Genomic DNA, 25647 nt, shown 5'->3' with positions numbered 1-25647 from the left:
ATACTACTTAACTAATCATACTCAATATGAGATGAGAGATTGCTTGAAATACACTGAGTTGGATACTATTTAAAAATTGGATACTATTTAAAAATAATTAATCAAAATACATATAACTTTTTTTTTTTTACATATAACTTTATAGTTCATAATGTTCATCAACTTAAATAATTGAAATAATTGAAAGTATGTATATAATGCGATGAGGTTTATGTAGTTATAGTCGGGTAGAGGGGGTCAAAACCAGAAGGAAAATGCTCGCGGTTGTCCTACAACGTGGGAAACTTTTTGCTATAAAGCAAAATTAAAATCATTCACACATCTTTTGTTGTTTCGTTGGGTAGGTATATATAGCCTGTGAACTAGGAACGGTTTAAGCTTTTGAAAACTCTCTTTTTTTAGGAACCACACGATCAAAAGTTGTGTTAATTGGCTCTTTAATTTTCTTCCCCATAATTAGGTGCTTTGATTTCCTTCCGACAAAAAATTAAAATTCCATTTATTAAAAAAATACGGTACTGACATCTTAAAAGTCGGATATATAAAAGATTATTTAGGTGATGATATGCATCGTTATGTAGATTAATTTAGTTGCTGGCACATGCATATAGATGGATAAAACTTAAACTATAGATGGAAATCACGCTTAAAACAACAAACAAGATTTTCACTTTTATGTAATTACTAAAGAGTGACCTGACATAGTCTCACATACTGATTAAATCGAATATTTTAGGATGAGATAAATTGATATTATATTTCGTCGATCATGATGGAGCAGAAATGTTGTTATCTTGTAGTCGGTTCTCCACTTCTCCTTATCAAAGTTCTTTAGACCATCTCCAATGTATTTCCTTATTTTTTCCTCTATAATAGAAAAACTCTATAATAGAGATGTATTCTTCTCCAATGTATTTCTCTATTTTTTCCTCTAAAAATGAATATTCTTAAAAGATTTTTTTATTATCTTACAACTAAGACCTTTTATTTATAAATGTTGAAAGTTCACCCAATCATATAATCTTTTTAATTTTCATAAAATTGCAATATTATTTAAACTAAAAATTTTATTACAAAAAACTATCATATATAATAAAGTAGATATTACCTAACCATAATACTATATTTTTACATAAATAATTTGTTAATGCATTTCGAAGTGAAAAATAAATATTGATTAATATTTATGTTGAACTTAAAGATTTTTATTAATATGTTAAAGATATTTAAAACTTTTAATAGTTAAATTTTAATTTTAGTTTCAGTTAAATAAAACGTTAAATTTCATTTGTTAATTTTTTCAATTTTGAATAAATTAATAGTATTTTTATTTATGATTATTTATAATTGTGAAAATATAAATATTATGTAAACTAAAACTGTGTTATTATATGTAAAAAGAATTATATTTATCTATGAAAATGTATTTTAATTATAATCACAAAAATTTAAAGGACCATTTTGCAAATAAAAAAGTATGCCTCTATTATAGAAGAATGCTATTTTTTCCCCTAAATATAGAGGTGAAAATAGCAAATCTCTATTTTAAGAGAATAAATAGAGATGGATTGGAGTAGATTTTACTCTATTATAGAGTATAGAGGCAAATATAGCATAGGTTGGAGATGCTCTTAGCATAAGTATCAGTGGGATTCGGAAAGTTCCTTAGGGGAAGAAAACCACAAAATGTAGGGATCGAGAAGGAAAGAAAAAAAAATTCCTTAATTAAGAAATATTTTTTACCATATCCCGACCAAAAAAAGTAAATTTTTTAATTTAAGAATTTTCCCGAGTTCTACTGATAAAAATGCCCTTATGCCATAGTTATGTGAAATCTTAATATTCTCTTTTTGAAAGTTGCTTTTTACAGCTTTTGAAAGTTGCTACAGCTAAGAAATGTGTAAAAATATAAAGGTGGAAAAGGTTACATAAAATCTAAGAATGAACATTATAAATTTATAATAACCGGAAAGTTTTTGTTTGGAAACTTGTTAATAAATATGATAGTCTATCGTTTTGTTAGTAGAGTATGTAATATATAATGAATACCTTTTAATTGTTTTACTATACAATTTTACTGAAATGCCACGTTTACGTTAATATAATATATAACATATTCGTAAATTATATGATTATAGAAGTGCGCAAACTCATGCCTATTGCTAGTGGGAAATATTAGATTAACATTTTTGTGAAACATTTCACAATTTTCTGTGTAAAAAGCTATATTATTGACAAGAAAATATTAATCAAATTTAGCTTATACGACATATATGATATTCGTAATGGCCATAATTATATAGTTTATTTTCGTGTATATAGCTAGAAGAGTCCCAGTATAAAACGATACTCCCTCTATTTTTATTATATGATGTTTTGGCTTAATGCATATATATTAAAAAAATTAATTTTATCACAAATTATCATTAAAATATAACTTAAAATTAATTTATTTAATTATAAATAAATATAATAAAAATTCAATTGACTACACAGTTTTTGATAAAATTAAAGTTATCTATATTTATGTAAACTTCGTTTACTATAAAACAACAAAAAAATTTCAAAACATCATTTATATTAAAACGGAGGGAATATTAAACAGATGAAACAAATGTACACTTTGATTTCGATTTTTGTGGCAGGGAATGATTGACACTGAAGAAATTTTAATTAAAAAGGTAAAATATAATTTTTATGGTTCTTTGTAAAGATTCACACATATCTTGATTTATAGTCAAAAACAAAAGTGAGAGAGCTTCAGTTTTCAATGTTAGTGCGAACATATGCGAATGAAAAAAATTCTTAAAAATATACAAACTAATTTTTATTTGCTCATAAAATACACTAACTATTTTGGATCTTCATTTAAAATATACAAACTAATTTTCATTACCTATTAAATACACAAATTTTTGATATTAACAGATTTACATATCGTTTTAGACTACACTAATCATATTTAACAGAAGTGATAACAGCGTTAATGTATAAATAAACACATGTTTAAATTGTGAAAATTAAAATTTCTTAAAAATACACCAACTAATTTTCATTTGCTATTAAAATACACCAACTCTTTTAGTCAACGTTTACTGCACGAACTAATTTTTTTTTTATTAAATATACAAACTTTTGAAATTTGCAGATTTTTCTCATAAATAAAATAACATTAGTTTTAATTAAACGTGTGGTTAAACAGTGAAAAAACACGCTCATCCTCAGCCAAAACCTCTCAAATCGATTGAGTCTTAATTCGTCTTAATTCAAGTTAGTATCAATTCAAATTTAGCACCCTAATCTGTTCATTTTTCTTCTTCTTTGCTTTGATTTTCTTTTATATCGTTTCGAAGTGGAATCAATTTTCATGTAATGAAAAGGACGAAGAAAACTAGGTAATTTTAAACTAGTTTATGATATTGGAATTTGTTTACTGTTATGTATTTCTAATTCTTATTCTTCACTTTGAATCTAGTGATAATGATTCAATCAAGGTTAATTTACACTATGATAAATAATTTCAGTGTTATCAATTAGGCTGTACATATATTCTTTCTACCATGATCAATACATTTGAAATTCCATAAAAAAATTATACAATGAAAGCTAATGGTGAATAAAGCTAATAATCTATCGAAAGGATTTTTAATAAATTTTCCTTCACTTTAATCATATGTTTAATTAAATACTAACATTCAAACATAGATGACATCATCTAAATCATGTTAAACATAGTTGACGTTTTTTAAATCGATGTGTAAAATCTGAAAATTTCAAATATTTGTGTATTTAATAGAAAATAAACATTAGTTCGTATATTAAACGGAGATCCAAAATATTTAGTGTATTTTATTATAAAATTAAAATTAGTTTGTGTATTTTTTAAAGAATTTTATTTTAACAATTTAAACTTGTGTTTAATTAAACACGGACGCTGTCACTATTTCCATTAAATATAGTAAACGCCGTCTGAATCGATGTATAAAATTTATAAATTTTAAAAATATATTTAATAGGCAAGAGCGATCCAACAGATTTTGTGTATTTTATTAGTAAATATAAATCAGTCCGCGTATTTTTAAGTAATTTTCTCAATGCGAAATTGTACATTTATTTCCTAATTGTTTTTAGCATCCTATTTAATTTTGACTAATTCACTGACTTCTTTTTAGGTAAGTTCTAGATAAATGATGGTGACGAATAAATCACTTTCTTTCCCTCCTGATGATGGACACTCTTGACTCATGCCTCCGAGTCTCTTGTGACTTCCACGAGTCTCTTGTGACTTCCACGTGCGATGTATGTGAGTGGAGGTTATGGGAAATGGTCAAGTGGAGGTTATGGGAAATGGTCAACTAAATCATTTACTAAACTGAATACCGATATTAAAGTGTGTCATTAATGTTATCTATTTAATTAATAACATTTTAGATATATAAATTTATTTATAAAATCAATATATTTGTAACTAATATTAAATTAAAAATAAGTATAAACTTATTAGAACTGTAAAAATGTTAAACTAACATTTAATATGAAACATAACATATCCTTAAAATCCTAGAAAGAGAGAGTGTTATAAAAGTTTGTTACTCTTTATGTTCCAAAATACATAAAGTTTTAGAATTGTGTATAACAACTAAAATATTTTTTTTATCTAAAAAATATTTTTAAAATTTAAAAATACTCAGTCACAAAACATACTACAAATTATCATTGATTACACAGTTTTTGATATATGAAAACATCATATATTTTAAAATATCAAATACCCCATAAAACATCATTTATTTTGAAACTAAGGGAATACTATTTAAAAACTAAAACCTACTAAAACTCTAACAAAATTTTAACCTTTTTGACTTTGTCTTACAACTTTTAGCAGAATATTTAATATTTTTGTAAAAAGGTATTCATGTTGAATTTGTAAAGGGTCTTTGAAGGTCTTTATATGTAATGAAATATTTAAATTGAAACTACGTTACCATATCGAAGTCTCTTTCTATATAGTAGCCCAGAAAATATCAATGTTCTTTCATTCGCTCAGAACGTACTGCAAATTGGAATATGTACCGCACATCCATATCTACGGGAAGAATTAGAATAAACATTATTATTTTTGACCAAAAAAATAAACATTATTATTCCTTTTGAAACGTTTTCACATTAGACACAACACATACGACCTGTGATTACAAATAAAAAAGATTAACCGAATATAAGTCTACGAATCCTATATAAATGTTTTTATTTGTAAGAGATGTACGGACTAGGAAGCCCTACAAATTACATTACTAATACTTGATTATGTCGAATATTATCTATATTGCTAGTGTTGTTACATCAAATATTCTAACTTATAGAAGAAAACAACATGTGTGTACGTTATAAACTGGTCGTGTTTTCTAAAGTAGTGGGATGCCTTAAACAAACCTTTCAGCTGTTATAATATTATTATCGACAACAATCTTGATCAAACAATGTGTTTATCAACTACAGCCAAAAGTATTAAGCATTTGTACTTGATATAGACTCGAAACACAGTGAAAAAAAAAGACTCGAAACAAATTGTAGAAAGAAAGGAGAGAATATAAATGCTCTCATATAATAGGTGGAGGACCAAATGTGGACCAGAAAATAACTTAGCCAATCGCATCTCACGGCAAGCGAGAAGATACTATATGGGCATCTAATTATACAGCGTTTCATTTTATTATATGAATCACTTGGACCAATTTTACCACCAAATTCTTTAAAACTAGATATATACAAAAGTAAAGTCAGATAATTGAATTCACATAATATTTACAAATCTGATAACTATTATTAATTCATATAGATGATTTATTATTATGGTTCTTTTTATAATCAAGTGGTAGTGGTCTAATGATAAGAAAAATAAAAAACATAGGGTCAAATTAGGAGTCCAATTTGGTAAAAGCGAACCAATAAAATTAAACTGAATCGAAATAGAGAAAGTAGTTTGGATTAGATAATAATGAATCAACTAAATGAATGTTATTTTTAAGAAACCGCAGTATATGTATGTGATTTGATATATAAACCGATCAAACCAAATAAACCAATTAATTAAAGTATTAGTATACTTATATAGAAATTTTATGATAAAATTAATAATATATACATAATTTATTTTATTAATATTATATTCATAAATAATACATTGAAATTAATAATTTGTTAGTTTCTTTAAGTTAAACATTTTTCTAATTTTCATCAAATTAAATAACATAAATTTTATTTTTATTGGTAACTATTTGTGATAAAATATTCTTATATAATAATATTGTGATATTATTATTTTCTTACTTTTATTTTAACAGTTAAATAAAAAATATTATATTTAAAAGTTAGAGATAAAGGAATATATATTTATGTTTTAATAAATCTGATTTTTAAAATCAGTTGCAAATTAGAATCTTATTTTTAATAATATAATCTAAAATGTATTATAAACGATAAATATAGGTATAGGTTTTTGGTATAAAACCGAATAAACTAAAATTTGATAGTATATAAACTGAACCAAATAAAATTAAATATGTTTCTAATATGACTACTAACTTTTGTAAACCGAAATATAAAAAAAACAAATCAAAACTGGACCGAAATCCGGAATGAAAACTCGCTCACTTCCATTTGATAAGTGAAAACAATGCCATATTTTATGTCTATTGGTAAATTTTGTGAATGAGTTGAAGAGCTAATTTCGCCTTAAAAGATTATTCGGCTGTTAAAAACTCAAAGCCCCCTTTAAGGATAACTCAAACAATCTTACATGATCCATTATTGGTTTACAGTTTGTGGAGTTCAGGAAAACAAATGTAAAAATATCATCTAAGTTTCATGTACATTGCTAGTCCACATATTTAAAACAATCTAAAATTAATTATTATATGATATGTTTGACATATAGGAAATCAAATATATAGTGTTATACTTGATATATCAGAGTCTTAGTTGGTCATTGTCAGCATGTATAATGATCATTAGGTGTATAATATTTCATGATATGCTAGTGTATAGATCAACATTCCTTTTAAGTGGTTGATAAGAGAGACTATAATTTTCAATCTCTGAGTCATCTTCCAGTAATAGTATGAAGATTAGTTGTTCTCTCATGTCTTAATCCTTTAAGAGTGCAGATACAAGCCAACGTTTTGTCACATCATTTACAAATATGAATACAGTCTCGATCGTTTTTCTTTCTTGATTATATGCTTCATATTGATTGACCTCAACTTACAAAGTTACTTTGATTCAGTTTGATTTGATCTAAACATACATTTGTTTGACTATAAATTTTATTCATTCAAGTCAAACTTAGCTATGTTTTCCTAAAAGGACTTGACATGAAAGCCCATTAAGAGCCCACTATGTCCACTTTGAGCTAATGACGAAACTAACCTTTGACCGTTCACGAGAACTAGTCTTGGGAATCGAATAAAAACCTGGAGGAAGGAGAAGGGACGGAGAGGTAAGAGGAAGAGAGACTCAAAAGGACAAAGGGAGGCGGGGACTCATTCATCTCCCATCTCCGGCGATCTCTTCCTCTTCTCTCCGGGAACATGGAAACGGTAGAAATGCCTTCCGTCGTCGCCGCCGCCGCCGTCGTCAAATCGGAAGCAGCGGAAGACGCGATTGGCTCAACCGCGGATATTTCCCAACCGCATCCGCCGTCAGGTGAAGTCGATTCGTTACCAGCTTCTGGATCTTCCGATGAAGTTGTTGTTGTCTCGGATTTGACCCCGTCAGATGATGATTTTGATCACGGCGATCATCTTCCGGTCGAGGCCGACAAGGATGAGTTGAAGAAGAAGATCATTAGACAGGCAAATTGGTTTTTTTTTAATATGCTATGGCGCTTCTCTGTAGCTGTTAAGCTATAAGGATAGGTAGGTTCTGAATCAAGGGTGTGTGTTTTTGTGTTGCAGGTTGAGTACTACTTTAGTGACGAGAATCTGCCTACTGACAAGTTTCTTCTCAATGCTATGAAGAAGAACAAGAAAGGCTTTGGTTAGTTTACTATATAGACTCTGGAACAGTCGATATAGTCTTGTTTGTGTGATCGACTTTGAGGTTATTCGTTCATGTAGTAGTTTATACACTTTTCTGAAACATGGTTCATTGAAAGTTTGAGACTTAATGAACTAGAATTGGTGCCTAAGTAAGGTAGACTTACTTCTTTGAGTTGTTTTCTAGTGCGGCCAGCTTAACTCACGTTGCTGATCATTGAAAGTTTGAAACTTTGTGACTCATCAACTAGAGTTGGTGCTGATCAAATCTCGTTTCTTAATAGAATATAAATGTGGTTGGTTTATTTTGATTTACTCCTTCAACTATGTATCATCGTTTCGTTTGTGTATGAAAATTGTAACTTTTGTACGCAGTTCCCATATCTACCATTGCCACATTCCATAAAATGAAGAAGCTTACACGAGACCATGCTTTGATTGTATCCGCGTTAAAGGAGTCGTCATTTCTTGTAAGCTTCTTCATAGCACACTTAAGTAGTTACGTGTAGTATGAAAGAAAATCGTTGGAAGTAGTCAGTGCGATAGGAAATTAAATTAGAATAACAGATGTGGATTTTGAGTGTCTGTCTGGTCAAACTGCAGGTCGTTAGTTCGGATGAGAAGAAGGTGAAGCGTCTGAGTCCTCTTCCTGAGGTCAGGGATCCAAAGGTATCATCAATTGCCTCATAACATGAATCTAACTAGTGTGTTGTATAAGTGCTCCCTTTATTCGCTCCTAATTTTGGTGTACCATAGATCTTCACTGTGCTGGTAGAAAATTTGCCAGAGGATCATTCAGAAGATAACATTCGTACGATATTTGGTAAAGCTGGAAGGTAGGCCTAACCTTTATCTGTCACTCTTTCAATTCTTTTATTACTGATTCAATTTTTTTTTTCCAACTGTAGCATCAAAAGTGTATCCATATGTGATCCAAATGCTGCTGAAGAATCAGAGAAGGCTTGTAAGAAGGAAAAATTTATCAGAACCAGGGTAAGCAATTTCATGGAGAGCTTTCTTATATGGAATCACAATAACGGTTTTATGTATTTTTGTGTCCATGTAACTAATTGGCTTTTTCGTCTTTTGGCTATAGTTACATGCCTTTGTGGAATATGAAACAGTGGAGGCTGCTGAGAAAGCGGTAAGTGAACCTCTTATAAGGAATGATTGTCTTTATATACTTATATATTAAATTGGTGCAGGCAGCTACACTAAATAATGAGCAAGACTGGAGAAATGGGCTTCGAGTTAAGCTTCTTGAACAAAAAGTAATCCCTGATGAATTTCAACTTAAAAATACACATGGAAGCTAGCTATAGCATTTATAAATTGATTGGTTTATTCAACCATAGGGAAAGTTTGCACAGAGAAGACCGGGTAGGAAGGAAGTTGATACAGTGAAGGACAATACAGGCCAAGTGCATGATCAAATTGGAGGTGAGGAGAATAAAAAGTCAAATGAACATGAGCATCACCGTCACCATCGTTCTGATACTCCGGGTGATAATGTAAGTTCCATCTTATTTCTATTAGTAGATCTCATGACCTATCTTTCATGGCATCTAACGATTAGTAGTGTCATCATTCTGATTGTTTCTTTTAAACCCTTTTCAGGATAGTGGGGATAAAAATGGGAACAAAACCAGAAGTCGGGGACGGGGAAAGAGACAGAATCATCAAGGCAACAACGGTATTAGTACTTTCTTTAAGAGTAAAGTCCCTTTTGTTTGCAACAATGGAGAGAGTACAAATGAAATTATGAGACCCGTTTTTTTGGTCGTTGTGCTATAGCAGGACATGGAAGCTCACCATCAACCTCATCGTCTCTTCATCATAATTATAAGCATCATCATCATCATCACGTTGAGGTCTCAAAGCCTCCGCCGGGTCCGAGAATGCCTGATGGGACGAGAGGGTTCACAATGGGACGTGGTAAACAGGTTCCTCCTCCCACGTCTGCTCAAACCAGTCACGAAGTTTGATGGGTTTTCTATCTCTGTTGTATCATTGTGTTGTGTGTGGTTTTTAAAATGGGAAACATGTAAGTTATGATAACTGAGATTGTTGTGTGGGGCTTTGAATTTCCTTTTTTTGCATATTCAAGTCCTCTGAATCTTCACTTGGGTTTTCTAAGCCTTTTTTGGTTGAACGGGAGAATGAATCCATTTGATGACTTCATGCTGTCTTGTAGTTTTGTTCTTACCTCACACTAACGAACAACTCACTTTCATTTTTTGAGTGTTTGATTTCGATAATTACCCATTAGCTATGGATTAATACATTAAAGCTCATTATACACAGGGAGTTGCAAAAAAAAAAAAAGATTGAGAGCTTCCTTCCTTTCTGATAATAACATCATTGCTACAAGATTCATGGTTCTGTTTATAAATCAGACAAATATGAAACGAACTAAGATTACAGATACAAACATTTCTTAGGATTGAGAAGCAAAATCTGAAATCTCAACGGCTCAATGAAACAATGTTGAATAGAACGTAAAAAACGCCAAAGAAAGAGCCCAAACTCGTGGAACAAAAAGCTCCAAGGAGGAGGAGGATAGTGATGGATGATGATGGTGGTGTTGTAACAGTTGGAGCAGAGAATACAAAAAAGGTCTTTGAAGGAATCAGGGTTTGAAGGCAGAGAAGGCGACAACTGAGTTATGTCCACCGAACCCAAACGAATTTGATATCGCTGCAGCAAAATAAAAATACATTATCAGAGAAACCATCGTGTCCGTTCAAGACAACTAACTACAAGAAAGGCCGGTCGCCACTTACCAACGTTCACTTCATGCTGCTTCTTCTCGTTTGCCACCGTGTCAAAGTCCACGGCTGGTTCTGGGTTAAATTGGTTGATTGAGGGATGAAGCCATCCAGTGTTGATAGCCTTCACGGTGGCGATGGCTTCAAGACCTCCAGCTGCACCGAGGCAGTGACCTATCATAGACTGTTAACATGATTCATTCACAAAACTGTCATGTTATAGGAAATCCAAAACAGCACTAGTAGGTGTAGATGGAGCATTGAGAACAGACCTTGGTGGCATTGATTTTGATCCCTGAAGTGCTCTTGAATACTTTTTTAATGGCATTAATCTCAGCAATATCACCAGCTAGTGTGGAAGTTGCATGTGCATTGATGTAATTTACCTGAATACAAAAAAAACGTTTAAAACAAAACCACAAGCTATGAATAATATATAATTAGGAAATGTAATAAGGTATGTTTTTATTACCTCTTCGGGTGATACACCAGCATCTTCAAGGCAGCTCTCAATGCATGAAGAGACACCAAGCCCATCAGCTCTTGGATCAGTCATGTGATGAGCATCACAGTTAATAGCACCTCCTAGATATTCCGCTACAATTGGAGCCCCACGTTTCATCGCATGTTCCAAGCTTTCCATCACCTATAAATAACAACATTGACCATATTAACCTTATAATCCATGGACTTGCAGAAAACAAACATGTCACTATGTATGAACCAATCATACCAGAACACCAGCACCTTCACCCATGACAAACCCATCTCTCTGTTTATCCCATGGCCTTGAAGCCGTTTTAGGGTCATCATTCCTCTGCGAAAGCGCCCTGCAAGCAACAAAACCTCCCAAGCCAATAGGAATGATAGCAGCCTCTGTTCCACCAGCAATCATCATATCAGCTTCCCCACGCCGAATGTGGTTCGCAGCAGCGTAGAAGCAGTAGTTAGAAGTGGCACAAGCGGTCGAGATGGAGTAGTTTGGACCCATAAGACCAAGATCAATCGCCAACAAAGCAGAACCCATGTTTGTTATAGCATAAGGAATAAAAAACGGAGAAATCCTCCTGTGACCTTTCTCCATTAAAGCTTGAACACCGTCTGAAAACACTGTCAAACCACCCATACCAGTCCCAACTAGTACTCCAGCTCTCAACTTGTCAATCTACACGTAATGTGTCAAACCCATCAGAGAGAAATCAAGTTAATGTCTAAAAAATTAAACCAACAATCTTCAAAATCAATCATAAAGTTTTGAACTTTATCAAACTAAGACAGTAATGTGTTATACCCATTAGAGAGAAATCAAGTTCATGTCTAAAGATTAAACCTTTAAACTGAATAATCTTCGATTAATACATAAAGTTTTGAACTTTCTTAAACTAAGATAGTAACTTATCAAACTACTAAGTAACGTGTTAAACCCATCAGATATAAATCAAATTTACGTCTAAAGATTAAACCTTTAGACTAAATCAACCATAAAGTTTTGAACTTTGATCAAACTAAGATAGTACTTTATCAAACTACTAAGCTATGTCTTAACCCCACTAGAGATAAGATTAAACTTTTAATGAATAATCTTCGATTCATACATAAAAAGTTTTGCACTTTCTCAAACTAAGATAGTAATGTGTTAAACCCATGAGAGAGAAACCAAGTTCATGTCTAAAAGATCAAACCTTTCAGACAAATCAATCAAAAAGTGTTGAACTTTGATTCAAACTAAGAGTAGTGTACCGTGTTAAGCTTATCACCACCAAGATGAGCACTTTCAAGAGCCTTCTTCCCAGCAACAATGCAATACTTCAAGCAATCATCAAGCCTACGCTCGTTCTTCCCGTCGATGTAACCCTCCGAGCTAAACCCGCGGATCTGTCCGCCGAACCGAGTCGGGAACTTGGACGCATCGAACCGATCGATCGAGCTGATCCCACTCTCGCCGGAGAGCAGTTTCTCGTAGTAAGCGTCGACGTCGTTCCCGAAGACGGAGACGAGACCCATCCCGGTTATCACGACGCGTTTCTTCGGATCCGTCTCGCGTTTCGGAGCGGAGACGGCTGATGCGGAGATGAACGAGCGTCTCCTCCTCCAGGCGGGTTGTTGTCTCGCATTGGTGATTTGGTGGGACTGGCGGTTCGAAGGTTTGATGAGTGGGTTCGGCGGAGAAGAGCGGAGGGAAGAGGATTGAAGAGCTTGCATGGCGGATCTCAGAGAAGGAGAGAGGGAAGGCGATAAGTACGAGGTTGTGTGAAATGGAGTGTGTGTGTGTTTGTGAGAAAGAGCTTTTTTGAGTTCTGTCAGATTTATAAATTCACTGGAAAGTAAACTTTCTTCTTTTGTTTTAGTCCCTTTATATTTAGTATTTACAACTATTTTAGTTTCGGCCTATATAAGTTATATTGTTTTGTTTTCTGGGAATTTTTTTCATAAAAATACATCATCTAAGTTAAGTTTTGTTATGAAATTTAATATTATCATTTTTTTTGTTATCCGGTTACTGAAATTAATTATTTTTATTATTCTGTAAACGTTAGTTGTGAAATAATTTGCATATGTATCATCATTATTTTCTATATCGCCATTAAGGCAAAATTTTATATAAATATTTATATTTTAAAATGTTATTAAAATATATTAATAACTAATTAAATTTGTATGATTTGTACATAACTATTTCATATAAATTTGATCTCAATTAATCTTTTCTTTTTAACAGGGTCCCTAAACTATTAATCTCAGTGTAAAATTGCAGACAGGCTGCTGAACAAAAAAGTGGAGTCGACCTATTGTGATGTAGATTAGAAATGCCACTTCGCTCAGCTTATCAAAAAGCTACTAAATGCTAACGACCTCCCGTAAAATAAGACATTCAAAATTGAGCATGAACTTTTCAAATCTGATTCTATTTGATTTTGGATTGGAGAACACTTATAATTATTAAAATTTAAAACTTATAAATAAATTTAATTTAAAAATAAAAAGTGACAAGTAACCAGAAAAAAGTACTCGAAATACAGTTTAATGGAGATGGTAAGGTGGGTGAACAGATACTAACATGGAAGCATTCATCTCAAACGGTCAATTCAATAATGAATTGTGTGAGTAGATAGTCAGTATCAGTTGTTCAACACCTATCTTCTTTTCAAAATCTAATATTTCGTACAAAGTGTCTTTTAGTCTTCTAACGCGTTACGCCTACTTGTTTGAATGATAGATGATAATGTGCAATTGTTTTTCAACGCTAATAAGAGAAGATCTATTTACATTTTCTTATAGAATATGTTTGCCATATGCCAACTGCACGCAATGCTATAAACGTTATGTAACAGTGTTACAGTAACTACGGTCCGCAGATTTTCATGTCCTACCTCGGCCTATGGATCCCATCTTCGTCCAGTGGAATGTATTTTTTCTCGACCTTGGGCATATATAGGAGACAATGAAAGATTTTAGTCCTCTAGATAATGTATTGTACATATATAGACGTTCTAGACAGTCCACAAACCAACCAAATATAACTCGTCGTTGACTTTGTCAATCATACACTATATTGCATTGACCCAACTTGTACTAAAATAAACTGCTGCCAGAACGACTGACCCAATTTTATCATAGATAGAGAACTATTGGATTCGAGTTGGTTGGAATCATCAATTTTAACTATAACTTGATTTATGTTGAACTTAAATTTAAATATTAAATATTATTAGCAACCCAGACTAATTCCCATCATACTGTAATTCTGAACCTTTATCATTTCCTCGACTTCAGACTTTCGAGACTCAAGATAAACAATCTAACCTAGGACCAATATGAATTGTTTATGTTGCATTTCTGTTCTGCACATAGTTATACCAAATTCTCATTTCTCCATATATATAAATATATACCAAATTTTAAAATTAAAATGTTTTAATTTTAAAATATACAATGTTCAAAAAAAAAAAATATATCTTTTATTTTCTATTTTAGTTCAATATATGAATGGTTTATGTTGCATTTCTGTTCTGCACATAGTTATACCAAATTCTCACTTCTCCATATATCTAATCTATTAATTTAGGGTTCTATTTTTATCTACTATTAACAAGTCATAGTAGGACCACTTAAAGAATTAGTCAATATGACATATTTGATTATTAACAATAAACCAACTATAAATATATTAACAATAAACCAACTATAAATTTGATTTTTTTAATTATAATAAAATCTGTTGAGAAAGAATCTAACAAAATCTTAGTTTAAAATTTAAATATTTTTTTATAAATAACACATTAATATATTTCGAAATTAGTAATATAATATTATTATAAGTAAATTTAACTAAAACTTATTAAAAAAGAAAATAAAAAATTCTTTATACTATTTTTTTATTGATTCTATGATATATTCCGTATTATATAAAAATAGAAGTGCTATATGAATTAAATATTAAAAATATATTAAATAGGTAAATTAACAAAAAAAAATTATTTTATTTTTAACTTAAATAAATTATTGATCATCATTATAATGGATTAAACTTCGAAAACTATATAATACTTTTATATTAAAATAAATGTATTAACATAAGTTAAAATTTTATATTTACAGCCATATATTATCTTTTTAATTATTTTGAAACTATTAGCAATATATTGCTTAAAAATGTTTATATACAAAAATATAATAGTATATAATAACCTTTAGTTCATATACTATTTAAAAATATGTTATTAGTAAAATATGAAATTTCAGTAATTCATTTAAAATATTAGTGACAAAAATCAATTTTAATTATAAATTTTATTTTATTTTAATTGTAACAAAATTTGTTGATAAAAGAATTAAAAATATCACCAAAAATTCAAATATTTTATAAAATAATAAAGTAATGTAGTACCAAAACAAATTCAAAATTCATGTATTATTCCAAACTCAAATAGTTGTGTAATTTTCCAAAGTTGTCTCGAAAAAATATATTATTTTGAAAATAAATATTCAAACTCAAAATGATAATATTTCAAATTTTACAAAGACAAAATCATGGATAATAAAGATTAACTTTTTGAAATGTACCTGAAAAAACTAACTATATATGTTAGTAAAAATTTAAAGTAACCTAATGTTTTGACGTCTTAATTTAAAAAAAAACAGAATTTAATATCATAACATCCAAAACAAATATCCTATATAATAAATTTAATAAAATAGTATGATAGATACTACTAAGTTTACTAAAACAATAGGATTATATTATTTAAAATAAATAAATCCCGTAAAATACTAAAATGAGATATGTTAAAGTATATTTTCTTAAACACAACATGTAAATATAATTATTTTAGTCATATTTATTTTCTATAATATAAATAAATAAAATTTAAAAATGTATTATATGCAAAATGTTTAAATTAAAGAAAACAACATAATTTGAATGGGGTTCTATATTTGAGTATTTCATATTTTTATTTTATTTTACCTAACTCGAAAATATATTAGTAAGTAATAAAAATCAATAACAAAGTAAATTTTTTTAAAAACCATTATATATTAATAATACTGAATAAGAAATATAAACAATAATATGATATAATAATATATATAACACTAAAATAGAAATTATATATTTAAAACATTTTTAATAATATAAAATATATTTAAAAAATATAAATATATCCGCACGAACGTGCGGGTTAAAATCTAGTATTTACTTAACAGCGCGATCCCCTAATCTTTTTAAGATAAAAATGCATTTTTAGCTGCAGGAATATCTAGTATAGTATTGTTTAGCAAAAAAAAATATATCTGCTAAAATTACAGTTACAAAAAGAAAAGAATATCTGATAATAAATAATATAGATTAGGTCAAATCTCTAGAACATAAAAGCATTTACACCTTTCTTTTGCAAGTACGTATTTTTTTTTTTTTGCGAATACTTAATTTGCTTAAACTTACAAACCTGAACGAAGAAAAAATAAAAATGTTCCAACATTAAATAAGAAGATTCCCAAAGCACATTACAAAGTTTTTTTTTTTGAGAAAGGGTTTACACATTACAAAGTTCAGTATGTATTTTCTTGCTTATTCAGAAAATAGAAAACCCATTTAACAATAACAGATAATTACCTACTTTTACACATGCTTAAAAATGAAAATTTGAGTCATTAAATACAGTAACAGGGTAAGAATCCTAATAGCAGAAACGTACGAATTCGCATAAAAAAAGATACCTACAAACTAAATTTCGGTATTAAATTGAAATACTTAAAATCGATTTACATTATCCAAACTGAGAATAAAAAAAAGTTAAGAAAAACTGAAAAAAAGATAACAAACAGTTAAAGAGTTTACCATACAAAAATAAAAACTAACTTGTTAGAATCTGCAACCGCAACAAAGAAAGAAGAAAGCAAGCTTAGAAACCAAAATCATTCCTTCGATGATGGACATGATTCTAAACCTCAAACTTTCGAAAAACGACATCTTAAGATTCAATTTTTTCCACTTTAGCCCTCCAAGTCTCCAAAATTTCAACTTCGTCCTCTCTTTCCTCGTCTTGAATATCGAAAAGCTCCCTTTTCCCACCATCTTTAGTTTTGAGATCCTCTAGAAATGAATTGTGAAGAGAGAAGATTTAGGTTATTATGTTTGGCTTTATGGTTTTGATCTTGTGATGAAGTCTCTCAGAAGAACAAAGGAGTTTTATGCAAGCCGATGAGGGTGTTTGGTAATTAACAGTCGTTGGACTCAAGCGCGTTTTCACATTCCAGTTTCCGAATGATCAATGTAGGTGTCCTGACGTGAGGGCACTCTGGCTCTTTCCGAGGAAGTTTCGTTGATATATCGTTATCTATTGATATTTAAGTTATATATTTTTGTAGGTTTAGGAGATATTTGCGGATGATGACCATATCCTACTTCTATTTCATTTTTTACCTGGTTCATTTCAAACTAGAATTTCCTGAAAATACATTACTTTTGAATTTACTTAATATTTTATTTTTAATATCTTAATTACAGGTTTTTAGATTTAATTGAAAAAATAGGTTTAGTTTGAACTTAGATCAGTATATTTGATTGAAAACATAACCTAATTCTTCCCTCTGCACAATTTGATTTCTAGAGAACTCAAGCTCTTCTTCCAACTATTCATCCTCTACTACGATGTTTACGGAGAACCTCACAAGACCACTCTTCTTACAATACTTCATCGTCCTTGAGAAGGAACACGGGGGAGAAATCTAGACGTTTCCTATATGTTTTTTACAAATGGAGTAAAACGACTAAGAAAATGAAATGATCAAATCCTTATTTTACCGCAAGAGCTAAGAGTTCGTGAAAAATATGCTAATTCCTTGATGTTAAGGGTGGGTAATTACTAATGCAAATGCAGTAAAACGAGTAAGAAAAGGGTAAGAAAATGATCGGACCTTAATTTATCGCAAAATATGAGAAAATGAATAAACTCTTTCGAAAAAATATCTGCCATTTTCTAGCTAGAAAGACATATTGGGTTACAGAAAACCGAAGAAAATGGTCCATCATTTTACTTAGGGGCCATAACTTTCTGAGAAAGGGTCGACAGAAAACGAGATTATTTATCAAGAAAATTAATTCAAATGAAAGATGAAACACGTTTGATAGAAGAATCAATGGATGACAAAAGGAGATATATAGAGAAGATGCCTTAATATAGACGAGAAGATTCTTGCATTCCTCCAAAGCGGTTGCTATTAACAAAGAAACTGGAGTGACATGTCTCAGAAACCTTTGCAAACATTGGATATCCACATGTCAACATAGCGAAAACAACATCAAGAAAGAGGACTCCCTCCTCAGAATCCTTAATAATAAAATAGGGCATTTTTATGAGAAAGAACACATGGAAACTCTTACCTGATAACACAGTAAAAGAGAGTAGAGCATCAAAATCAGCTTTTAATAAGGTACGATGGCCTTTGACGAGGACCAGCTTTTGATAAGGGTATTCTTCTCCTAAATGTTATACGTTTCTAGTTTACCTGGATTCAACCACTAGCATGACTCCATTCTTCTTTTTTTATTAGTCTGTGTAACAATATTTATCTCAAAATATCACTTAACGCAATACTACTAAATCATTCAAACATCCAGAATAACTTATATATGTGTTGAAATAGTATTCAGATGTAACACTCTCAGTTTCAGACACAGAAGCAGAGTTACCGGAAGATATGTTTACAAACTTGGAAGATGATTCCATTTTTTACAAATACTGATATAAAAGGTGTAATGAGAACAATTAATAAGTGACAGTTTGGCCGAGTGGTCTAAGGCGCCAGATTTAGGCTCTGGTCCGAAAGGGCGTGGGTTCAAACCCCACAGCTGTCATATTTTTTTCTGAGTCCTTTGTTTATATTTTTTTCAGTGGACGTTGTGGGTCAACGTGAAGTAAGCATTACACCATTAGTATCCGGAAGAATCCATTAGTATCCGGGAGAATTTAGATGTGGTATTGTCAAATGGGTCAAGGTCAAGTAAGCACAGAATCCGGATACAGGTTGTCCAAATCGACTATATCATCGTACTGTATTTGAATGAATCCTCGATCCATATGAGTCCATTAATTGAATTCATTTTAAAATAACTTAGATGTGGTATTGTCAAATGGGTCAAGGTCAAGTAAGCGTAGAATCCGGATACAGGTTGTCCAAACCGACTATATCATCGTACTGTATTTGAATGAATCCTTGTTCCATATGAGTCCATTAATTGAATCTACTATATTAATTTAGAGTGCTAAAATTTATCTACCATTTAGAAGTTGTCATTTAAATTTGGACATTCTCTAGAATAGTAGGTGTTTGGCTACTTAAATCTGTTTGGTTCCTTGAATATATCAACATGTCTAACAACTTAATTTAAACCAACATAAATACACATTATAAATTGTTTAACTAATGGGCTTTGGAAAATTATTAAAATTGTGTTGCTTTACAAACAAAAGGCCATACGATTATGTAAACCAATTTACCTTAGGCCTTATAAAAAGGTTTTAACCAACTAACATTGTATTTGAAACTTAAAAATAAAAGACTATATAATATATCTACTATATTAATTTAGAGTGCTAAAATTTATCTACCATTTAGAAGTTGTCATTTAAATTTGGACATTCTCTAGAATAGTAGGTGTTTGGCTACTTAAATCTGTTTGGTTCCTTGAATATATCAACATGTCTAACAACTTAATTTAAACCAACATAAATACACATTATAAATTGTTTAACTAATGGGCTTTGGAAAATTATTAAAATTGTGTTGCTTTACAAACAAAAGGCCATACGATTATGTAAACCAATTTACCTTAAGCCTTATAAAAAGGTTTTAACCAACTAACATTGTATTTGAAACTTAAAAATAAAAGACTATATAATATATCCACAAATAATATTATAATAAAAAACACATTATTTTTTATGGAATTAAAGTTTATTTGATTTTTTTCGTTTTCTCAGTAACAATTAAAAGCATTGTCTAAATATTTTACCTATAAATTTTGAATCTCACACATATTAACGTTTATATACAGTATAAACTCTTTGAATTAATACTCTATAAATTAATATACACTAATTTTTTTTAATAAATATTATAACTTTATAGTCTCAACATTGAATTTTTGGTTCAATTATTATATCGATAAATTAATAACCTCTATAAATTAATTTTTTTATAGTTTTGGTGTAGTCCCAAACATTATTAATTTATAGAGGTTTCACTGTACAAGTTTTAATTTAAAAAATGTGTATATTTTATAACCAAAAACAATATTATTCAAAAACTATATATATAAAAACTATTTTTTTTTATAATTTGTATATTCTAATCTCGGTAACAATTAGAAAAGTTTGTTTAAATAATTTCCGCCCTTGAAAAGGGCGGGTCAGTATCTAGTTCATTTTAAAATCGTACTAGATTTTGATCATCACGTCCGTGCGGTGTATATATTTATAAAATATGCTATTTTTCATATCAATATTAGAGTTGGGCAAAAAATTTGAATCTAAAAAATCGAATCGATCCCGATCAAAAAGAAGTACAAAACATGAACCAAAATTGATTAAATGTCAAAATTTTGGTATTTAGAGAACTGAAAATAAATCCATTCCGAACCGAAGTATTTCAAGATACCTGAAGGTATTCGAAATAGATTTATATACTTATATCTATTTTTTTGACTTAGTGTATATAAAACATACAAAATATATATGGTACTTATAAGTTGGTTTAAATAATTGAAAATATATATAAATATCTAAAATAGTTAAAGTATACTCAAATCACTAAAAATACTTAACATAGCTATTGATTATTTATCTAAATATTTAACTCAAACCAATTTATATGTTAAGTTCAGGTATTTTGATATATGTTATTCAAATATATAAGTACTATATTATTTATTTATATTTTTTTGAGAAATTTAAAGTATATAATGAATTTAAATGGGTTATCTGAATCTGAACAAATCCGCAAAGATGCGAATTCGCATCCGAACCAAAATTTAGAAATATCTGAATGAAACTGAAATATTTGATCCCAAAAACCCGAAACTCAAACAGACCTAAACCGAACCCGAATGGATACCCGAACGCCCACCCCTAATTCACAATCTATTTTTTTCCTTTAAAACACACCAAACCTATAATTAATAGTATTTTATATGTATTATCATATAAATAATCACATATATTATATTTTCAATAATCACATATATTAAAAACATTTTTTTTAATAATGGTTGTTGGAAAATATTTTAATAAAAATAAAATTTTGAATATATGTATATTTTAAATTAATTTTTGATATAAATCAACTTTAAATTATTATTTTGATTTGAAATATGTATATAAAGTTTAAATTTTTTTTACGATTATTTTAGACAAATGATACTTTTAGATTATTAGATTAGCTCATTTCATGTATTTTAAAATTGACATAAATATATAGTTTCTCTTAATATAATAGATTTTCAATTTTTCTTAATAATATAAATTCATCCTTTTTAAAAATAATGATATCAATGTTTCCAAACAATATTATATCCTTTTTATATCGCTATTCATGTTTCCAAGTAAATCTATTTTTTCAAAATTGATATTCATGTTTTCAAACAAACCTATTTTTTTTAAACTAGTATCCAAGTTTCTAAACAAACATTTTTTAAAAATGTTATCTGTGTTTCCAAAAAAATCTAATTTGTAATTCAATTTTAATAATATAGAATAAAAATAGTGAATTCCTATATATTGTTATGAAATCACTGTTTATAATAAAAACTATAGATGCAGCGGAATCAGCCAATCAGGTCATAAATAGACAACAATTTAATCAATGATTTATTTATGCATGTAACAAAAATACGTTGTGATTTAACATTAGCAAAATGATTTTCCATATTTTAGTTATTTTCAGATATTGTGCATATCTACTGAGATTTTGTTTTGAAATTTAAGGTAACTAACATTTAAAAAGATATTCCATTAATTATACTTAATTTTCGATTTTATTAAAAAAATATTTAGTATCAATGGCACAAGTTGGTAAATATTAAGAAGAATTAAGTGTGAATTTTTATTTGTACTTCACTTTTAATAAAAATGAATTGAATGAATCCTCGATCCATATGAGTCCATTAATTGAATTCATTTTAAAACAACACACACATATATATATAGGACGAGATCTCGGTGGGACCGATGGACGCTTCTCTGAAGTTCGGGTCTTAGGAAACGACTCCGGTTCCTATATCTTCAATATAGTCGTTGGAGATGGAATCTGGTGGTCATGGTGTGTATCTGGTGGGTGTGTTCTGTTTCTTACAGCGTCGACTTCTATGGAGGAGGAAGTGCGGGTGACTTGCGATTCTGGTGAGATCTCGGTTTTCGATCTCGGCGGCGACCGACAACCCTTCGTATGACGAAACCTAACTTGCGGACACGCATCCCATGTTTGTTGCGTTTTGCACACGTGGTGAGCGGTGGAAGTGGGTCGGGTTTGGGTCTCAATTTTAGTTGAGCTTGCGGTTTAGGTTTATTGTGTAATCTTTGCTTGGGCTGTATGGGTCTTTTGTATGTTTTTGTTTTATATATAATAATCTTCAGATGGCAAAAAAAAGAATGTGTTAACAGCGGACTGAATGGTAGACGACAAACGGTACAACTGTGGTACAATTTTAACAGTTATAAAAACGTATAGCTATATAGTATATCTAGAGATTTTTAGTTATTGTTAAGTATTGTGTGGTACAGTGCGAATTTTAGCATTCAAAACCATAATTTTTGGCCTTTAAATTGGGCAAATAACAATTATATGTCTACACAAAAATACTATATTTTTATCCATAACTAGACGATGCTACATATATTGAAATGTAACATAAAAAGATTTAGGTTGCATGAAAACTCGGATGAAGGTATATTTCATGTCTTAGAAAAGTTTAGGAAACGATTTTTTTTTGAAAACTCGTGGAAATTCATTAGAAACTCATTTTTTGAAAAACTCATTTTGGAAATTCAGTGGAAACTTGCATTTTCACTTTGGAAACTTGTGATTTTATTTTAAAAACGCGAAGAAATTTTTTAAAAACAAATTCTGAAACTTGTATCTTTATTTTGATTTAAACTACTTAATACTTAAGTATAGATATCTGCTATTTTAAAGTTTTAATATGATTTTGATTTTTAACTATTACTTACTTTATTTTTGTATACTTAACATAAAACTGTATTTGTTGATTTATATTTTTAGATAGATTAAGCAGACAATTGTTAATCATTATATATATATATATATATTTATGAATGTTTCCAAAACGTTTTAATTCCTAAAAGATAAATAAAAATCATGTTTTCATGTTTCGAAATGTTTCATTTCCACATATCCAGATCCGATTCCATGCAACCTAGAAAAGGAGAATATAAAATGTATTGGTCAAAAATTTGTGCCATGAAAGTATATACGAAAGAAGCATAATTTCATTAGTTAATTTGACTTCTCATCTATTTTCATAACTCCTTTTTGTCACTGACTATTTTCATAACTTAAATATGTATAAGTATATAATAGAGTTTGACCCGAACGTCTATATGGATGTTGATTTTTATTTTAATTTTAATTTTTATAAATTATTTAACAACAATTTTAAACATATGAGTTTACTTGTTCATTTTTTAGTTCTTAAATATCACAACCGAACCAACCTGAATTTAAAAACCCCCGAATTGAATTCCATCCGAAAATTTATAATATTCGAACGGTATCTAATTTGAAAACTTGAGAAAATTGAACTCTAAATAGCTAAAATATGTACGCGAATACCCATATCTAACTGATAAATACTCATTCAAACATTTAGAACTATTATGGTTAATATATAAAATAAATAAGATCGAATTACGGTAAAAAATAATTAATGAAATAGTTAGGAAGTGTGAAAAAAAATATAGTAAAATAAGTAAGTTATGTTTTGTAAGTGTATAATAAATTTTATCAAATTATTTCGAATAAAATAATTAATAAATAATTAATATGAGTTAAAATAATGAACTAAAAGATGTAATATATTTGTTGAAAACAAAATTATTTTCTATATGTATTTTAGTTTTAATAATATAGATTATCAGAAACAATATCGTTTTACATATCTATCTAAAAATGAATGTCGAAAAAAAATTCAGATTATAACGAATCTTTGAGAGAAGAATTTTGTTTTCCCTTTTCTTTCCGGGTTGCGAAAAAACAATTTAAAATGCTTGACATTTTAGATTGTTCGAAAGAAAACAAAACTTGAATATCATACCAAAAACACTATTTGTAAATAAGTATCTTATTAATACAGCGTACAAGGTTTTTGATTCTTCTAGTCAGAACTCAGAAGACGTGTTAATGCATTAAATTATACTCATCCCTTTCGTAATATAATGATGTTTTGGTTTAGTGTACAAAAATTAAGAAAACTGTTTACTAAAAATAATCCTAAAAGTATAATTTTAAAATCATTTAATAAATTATAAAAAGATCATAAAATTTTATCAGCCGAATAGTTTTTAAAATTAATCTAAGAGTATTTTTTATTTTAAAACAATAAAACTTTTAAAATATTATATAAATTGAGACAGGGAATATATATCTAAAACCAGATATATATTTTTCTGTAGAAACAAAAAGATGATAATTGTTTTGTTGTTAAAGTACTCAATAGTCAAACACTACGTTGCGCACAATGGTTTTAATGATGCTACTCTTTGGACCAAAATGGCTGTCTTTGTCAGTTGCCAAATTCACGTTTTTTTTTTTTGAACTTATAAAGAGTTAAACCCGGATCAATGATGACACAAGCCTAACCCCCGGGTGAAGGTACAGCCTACGGATAGACCCTCTCCTGGACATTCAAATGAGTCGAAAGCAATAACTCATATCCGTGTGGCCGGTGGCCAAATTCACGTTATTTTTTCAAATAAGCGTTGACGCTTATTATATATTTTGAATAATAGTATAATACTTTACATTTTCTTAAAAGCTATGTTAAGTTTCAAAGATATATTCTGAATTTTTCGTATCCTATATATGTTTAGTTAAACGACCAAGCAAAAAAAAATTCATTTTAGCAGTAAAATATATAAACTTGAATATAACGTTTGGATACAGAAGTTTTTCAAAAAAAAAAACGTTTGGATACAGAAGAACATTGATTTTTTTTTTTTTGGTTGAGACAGAATATTATCGATTTATTAGCGAGATTAAATGAATAAAGATATAGTAGTACATTTTAAGAATGTATGGGTGGCAGAGTGGGAATGCATTTAGTTGCT

At 29.4% G+C, this 25647-nt stretch overlaps 2 protein-coding genes and 1 non-coding gene across 4 annotated transcripts; 2 read left to right on the top strand and 1 right to left on the bottom strand.

Annotated features, from left to right (window-relative positions):
• Window positions 1–7476: 7476 nt before the first annotated feature.
• Window positions 7477–10215, top strand: LOC108827843 (la-related protein 6A). Of its 2 annotated transcripts, none has more exons than XM_056994124.1 (11): window positions 7477–7853; window positions 7956–8037; window positions 8412–8506; window positions 8640–8705; window positions 8793–8872; window positions 8945–9029; window positions 9133–9180; window positions 9242–9307; window positions 9392–9547; window positions 9654–9729; window positions 9831–10215. In XM_056994124.1, exons 1-11 carry the CDS (start codon window positions 7590–7592, stop codon window positions 10019–10021), a joined length of 1209 nt encoding a protein of 402 aa, XP_056850104.1. In that variant the 5' UTR covers window positions 7477–7589; the 3' UTR covers window positions 10022–10215. The 2 variants fall into 2 exon arrangements, with proteins under 2 accessions (XP_056850104.1, XP_018456846.2); XM_018601344.2 differs by having other exon boundaries at window positions 7478–7853; window positions 9834–10215.
• A 136-nt stretch (window positions 10216–10351) lies between these two features.
• LOC108827842 (3-oxoacyl-[acyl-carrier-protein] synthase I, chloroplastic) lies at window positions 10352–13094 on the bottom strand. Its single transcript, XM_018601343.2, has 6 exons — window positions 12545–13094; window positions 11538–11969; window positions 11277–11450; window positions 11077–11190; window positions 10820–10988; window positions 10352–10733 (listed from the first exon to the last, which is right to left on the bottom strand). The coding sequence occupies exons 1-6, from the start codon at window positions 13004–13006 to the stop codon at window positions 10666–10668; spliced, it is 1419 nt and encodes a 472-aa protein (XP_018456845.1). The 5' UTR covers window positions 13007–13094; the 3' UTR covers window positions 10352–10665.
• A 5989-nt stretch (window positions 13095–19083) lies between these two features.
• On the top strand, window positions 19084–19163 carry TRNAL-UAG (transfer RNA leucine (anticodon UAG)). Its single transcript has one exon. It is a non-coding gene; the product is annotated as a tRNA-Leu (tRNA).
• The last annotated feature ends 6484 nt before the right edge of the window (window positions 19164–25647 follow it).

Source organism: Raphanus sativus, chromosome 9 (assembly GCF_000801105.2).
Source record: "Raphanus sativus cultivar WK10039 chromosome 9, ASM80110v3, whole genome shotgun sequence".
Lineage (NCBI taxonomy): Eukaryota > Viridiplantae > Streptophyta > Magnoliopsida > Brassicales > Brassicaceae > Raphanus > Raphanus sativus.
The sequence above is the reverse complement of the archived record's forward strand: the minus strand, read 5'-3'. Positions and strand labels throughout refer to the sequence as shown.